Below are 3,842 nucleotides of genomic sequence, written 5' to 3' on the forward strand. Positions count from 1 at the left end.
AGGTAGTTCAGTGGTAAAGGCACTTGTCTCTGGGCCTGAAGACCTGAGTTCAGTCCCTAGGACTCATGTGGTAGGAAGGAACTGACTCCTGCCAATCATCCTCTGACCTCTACACATTTGCCATGGTGGACACTTACACACACACACACACACACACACACACACACAGAGAGAGAGAGAGAGAGAGAGAGAGAGAGAGAGAGAGAGAGAGAGAGAGATTATGTTTGCATGTTAATTTCCACTGTGACTGATCTTCCAGTTGCAAAATTATCAAATTTTAGAGGCGAGAGGAACCTCTAAAATTATTTAACTCAATCTCAAAGAGAAACCTGAAGTACAGAGAAAAGCCCAGGGTCTGTGTGAGCTACTTAACAAACATTGGTGGGTTTAGGAGAAAGTAAAATGGAGGGGGTTTGTGGAGTTTTGTTTGTTTGCTGTGTTGTTTTTATTTCCCTGTGCTGGGGCCATTTCTTTATACACACTGAAGAGGAAACATAAAAGCCCGATAACCTTTGCAGATTTTATTAAAAATATAAATGTTCAACGTTCTCTTACACAACCAAATTGACCAAGGATTGGACAGATGTTTTATTATTGAAACGTTTACAAGAAAATGTTGATTCGGAGAGCTTGCACATCTCGTCCTGGCCACCCCTTGAGAATGAATTCTTTTCTGCTGTGACCCGCCAAAACAACCAGTGACTTCCATATGCTTCTCAAAAAACCTTCTTCCTTGGGTCCACGTTTTCTTTAAGATACAGCTATAAAGACACTTATTTGCACACGGAAAACTAAGCACGGGCAATTCAAATCACATTGCTTTGCTACTGCACAGAAATACACTTTGTGCATGCTAATTAAACAATAATTATATAGGCTCTCTCCCTGTACGTAGTCTATGCTTCAAGCTCTATAAAAATAAACAATATCAGAGCTGCGATATGGTACAGAATACTGTGTTAAACTTTTTGTTTTCACTGTTGCGCTAAATGCAGAATCGCCTTGGCCAAACACACCATTTCATTTCCCAGCAATCTCCATCAGTTTCCTGTTGATGTGAGCTTGCTTCACTAAACGATCTGCATTGACCATGTCGAAGACTTCGCGCAGAAGGTGGAAGGTGAGATCCAGAGAGGTGGGCCTCTCCTGGGCCCGCTTCACCCTCTCCCGCGCCCCCTGGTGGTCGCCGAGGGTGTCCTCGGCGCCGCGCTCCGCCGGCCCCGCGCGGCTGTCGAGCGAGCGCTGAGGCATCTGCTGCTGCTGCTGCTGCTGCTGCTGCTGCTGCTGCTGCTGCTGCTGCTGCAGCAACAGGCGGAAAAAGTTAGCGGCTGCCTGGTCCTGCGAGGGGCGGCTGTCGCGACCCGCGGAGAGGGGCGAGGGGTCGGGCGACAGCCGAGCAGCGGGGCCCCTGTGGAGGTTCCCCAGGCGGAGGAAGTATTCTTCTCCCATGCGGATCAGAACCGGCTGAGGCTGCTGGGGCTCTTCTGGCTGCAGGAAATTCAGGGGCTGCGGGGACCGCGGAGCGCCTGGGACGGGTCCCCTGCTCAGCTGGGCCCTGCACGGAGGGCTGGGCGACAGAGCCATCAGCAGGATGCCCGCGGACACCAGCAGTCGCAGCCTCATGTTAGGGGCGCTCGCTGCAGCACAGAGGTGGAGGAGAGCGGAAGAGAGAAGGTGGGGAAGAGAGGGAGGACTGGTTAGAGTTTAGCTCAGCTGGGAGGTGCACCCAAGCTTCCGATCTGACACCCACAGACAAGCCCGGCTCTGGGCACGGTTGGCACTGTCCGCGGTGCTGAAGCCAAGCACCCGTAAGACTCATCTGCTAGCCAGCAGGTGACTCGTCTTTGGAGACCTAGAAGGGACAACCCCTGAATCCTCTTCCTAAGGATCTCCCAAACGTACTCTCAAGACAGACTTCCCTGAGCCCGAAGAAGTGCCACAGGTTTAAGCTGTCGCCCGCCCTGATCGCCCCCTTTCGGACAGCCTTTTCTTCCAAATTGAGAACTACTCTCTGTCTCCATCCTTGCCCTTGCTCCCTTTGCTTGGGGGTCGGGATGGACATGGGACGCGATGGGGGAGCCATTCTTTACACAGACTGTGAGCGGTAAGTGGCAGATTGGGTGGATAAAGATGAGCAGCCGTCTAACTTTGCTTTTTTGCCACATCACCGCTGCCGCTGGAATTTTAAGGCACAGTTGGGGACACACAGACATGCACGCACAGGCACAGGCACCCGCACAGGCAGCACAAAGTTGGTGGCGCCCGTCTAGGCGCTGCCTACCTTCTCCTCCCTTGGCAAGTGAGCCTGCTGCCGCTGCCTCTGCAGAGGGACCTCTCCCAGGATGTCTCTTGCAGGATCTCTTCCTCTTCGCCTTTCTCTCCTCCTTCCTTTGCCTCTTCCCTTTCTCTTCAGTCGCTCAACGTACTTGGGCTCTGAGTTTCTCCACACCAGAGCCTGGAGTGAGATTTTATAACGTCGACCCTCTTCAGAAAGCACGCAGCATTTGCCTAATAAGCTGACGCTCTCTTGACAGCTCTATTGCGTGCTGCCTCTGCTCCTGCATAAATCATAGGGCCCTGCCAAGGAGCGAGGGACAGAGTTCTGCTATTTCAACACTGAATCTCACATCCAATTATATCAACAGATATTTATCGCCTCTTTGGTGACGTCAACGAGCCCTAAAATGGAAGGGCTTCTTATGACTTGTCCATTGACAAAAATTCTTGAATGAGATTATCCAAGTGTGGAAAACATACTGACCTCTTACTATGATAGGCCAGATAAGGACCAGAAAAGAAACAGAGATCGGGAGAGGAGTGAAGAAGAGGTAAGGAGAGAGGTCCATCAGTGCGGTGCTGCTGATAGTGTAGCCACAATTAAGGGGCAGATCTGGGCATCCCCTGGTGCTTCCCTGCCACACCTAACTTTTATGTCAGGTTGTCTTCTCAAGAAATAGCTCGGTATCTGAGATACGTCTTTACTATGACCCCACCATCTTTCTGCCTGGTGGAGAATGAAGAATTAGGTAGGGGAGGTTGGTTCAGAGACAAGCAGGTTTTAGCTTTTATCCACTTAGTCCTCCCCACAGCAGATAAAGGAATCATGGATCCGAAGACAAGACCAATACTTTTTTTTTTTTTTTTGAAACCCAGATCAATGTTTTTCTTAACAAGAAAAGAGCTACTCCAACAATGAAGGGCATAAACACAGATTCTAACAAAGACCTCAGGTTCAATTCAATCTCAGGCCTCCTATGCATCTCCTCTCAGAATCAGAAGTTAATCAGGACTTTTCTCTTCCCCTAAGAAGACCGTGGAGAGCTGTGTGCATTAAACAATCTATTCTGAGTCTGTACTACACACCCGAGGAGGGAGGCATCCATTCTAACTCCTGTGTTGAGAGCCTGAAAAAATAAAATCAGTTACAGAGTCTGTAAAAAGATCTTTCCTTTCACCTCCACATCCTATGAAATCATGATAGTATGTATAGCAAGGCACTCAAGTTCCTTTTTTTTTCTGTTTCTTTCTCCAAATTCAAATGTGCACCACAAATGTCATCAATAATTGCTCTCTGACACTATTACAGAATAGAATACCATGTCTACAAATCCACTCTCAATGTTTGAGTTAAATGGATAGTTTACCTAAGTGGGGAGCAGTTACCTTTGATCCTGCAATTCAAAACGCTGTTACAAGCTCTGGTGCCTGTGATTCGGTTCAGCTGCTACATAACTGCCACTGTTGTTTATCCAAAATCCCCTGTTCCTTGTCTCTGGGTATCTCTGCCATTTTCTCTGTAACTAATGTGACAGATAATGCAATGCAGATTTCAACCCCTATTT

The 3,842-nt window shown here is 48.8% G+C and overlaps 1 protein-coding gene across 1 annotated transcript; it reads right to left on the reverse strand.

Annotated features, from left to right (window-relative positions):
* Nucleotides 1–506: 506 nt before the first annotated feature.
* Nucleotides 507–2,638, reverse strand: Crh (corticotropin releasing hormone). Its single transcript, XM_028864643.2, has 2 exons — nt 2,282–2,638; nt 507–1,637 (listed from the first exon to the last, which is right to left on the reverse strand). Exon 2 carries the CDS (start codon nt 1,621–1,623, stop codon nt 1,021–1,023), a length of 603 nt encoding a protein of 200 aa, XP_028720476.1. The 5' UTR covers nt 1,624–1,637; nt 2,282–2,638; the 3' UTR covers nt 507–1,020.
* Nucleotides 2,639–3,842: the final 1,204 nt, after the last annotated feature.

This window comes from Peromyscus leucopus, chromosome 5, assembly GCF_004664715.2.
Source record: "Peromyscus leucopus breed LL Stock chromosome 5, UCI_PerLeu_2.1, whole genome shotgun sequence".
NCBI classification, from domain to species: domain Eukaryota; kingdom Metazoa; phylum Chordata; class Mammalia; order Rodentia; family Cricetidae; genus Peromyscus; species Peromyscus leucopus.

Bases quoted from the DNA above. Each gene is read 5' to 3' on its own strand.
- Crh (XM_028864643.2), bottom strand. From the start codon at position 1,623: ATGAGGCTGCGACTGCTGGTGTCCGCGGGCATCCTGCTGATGGCTCTG.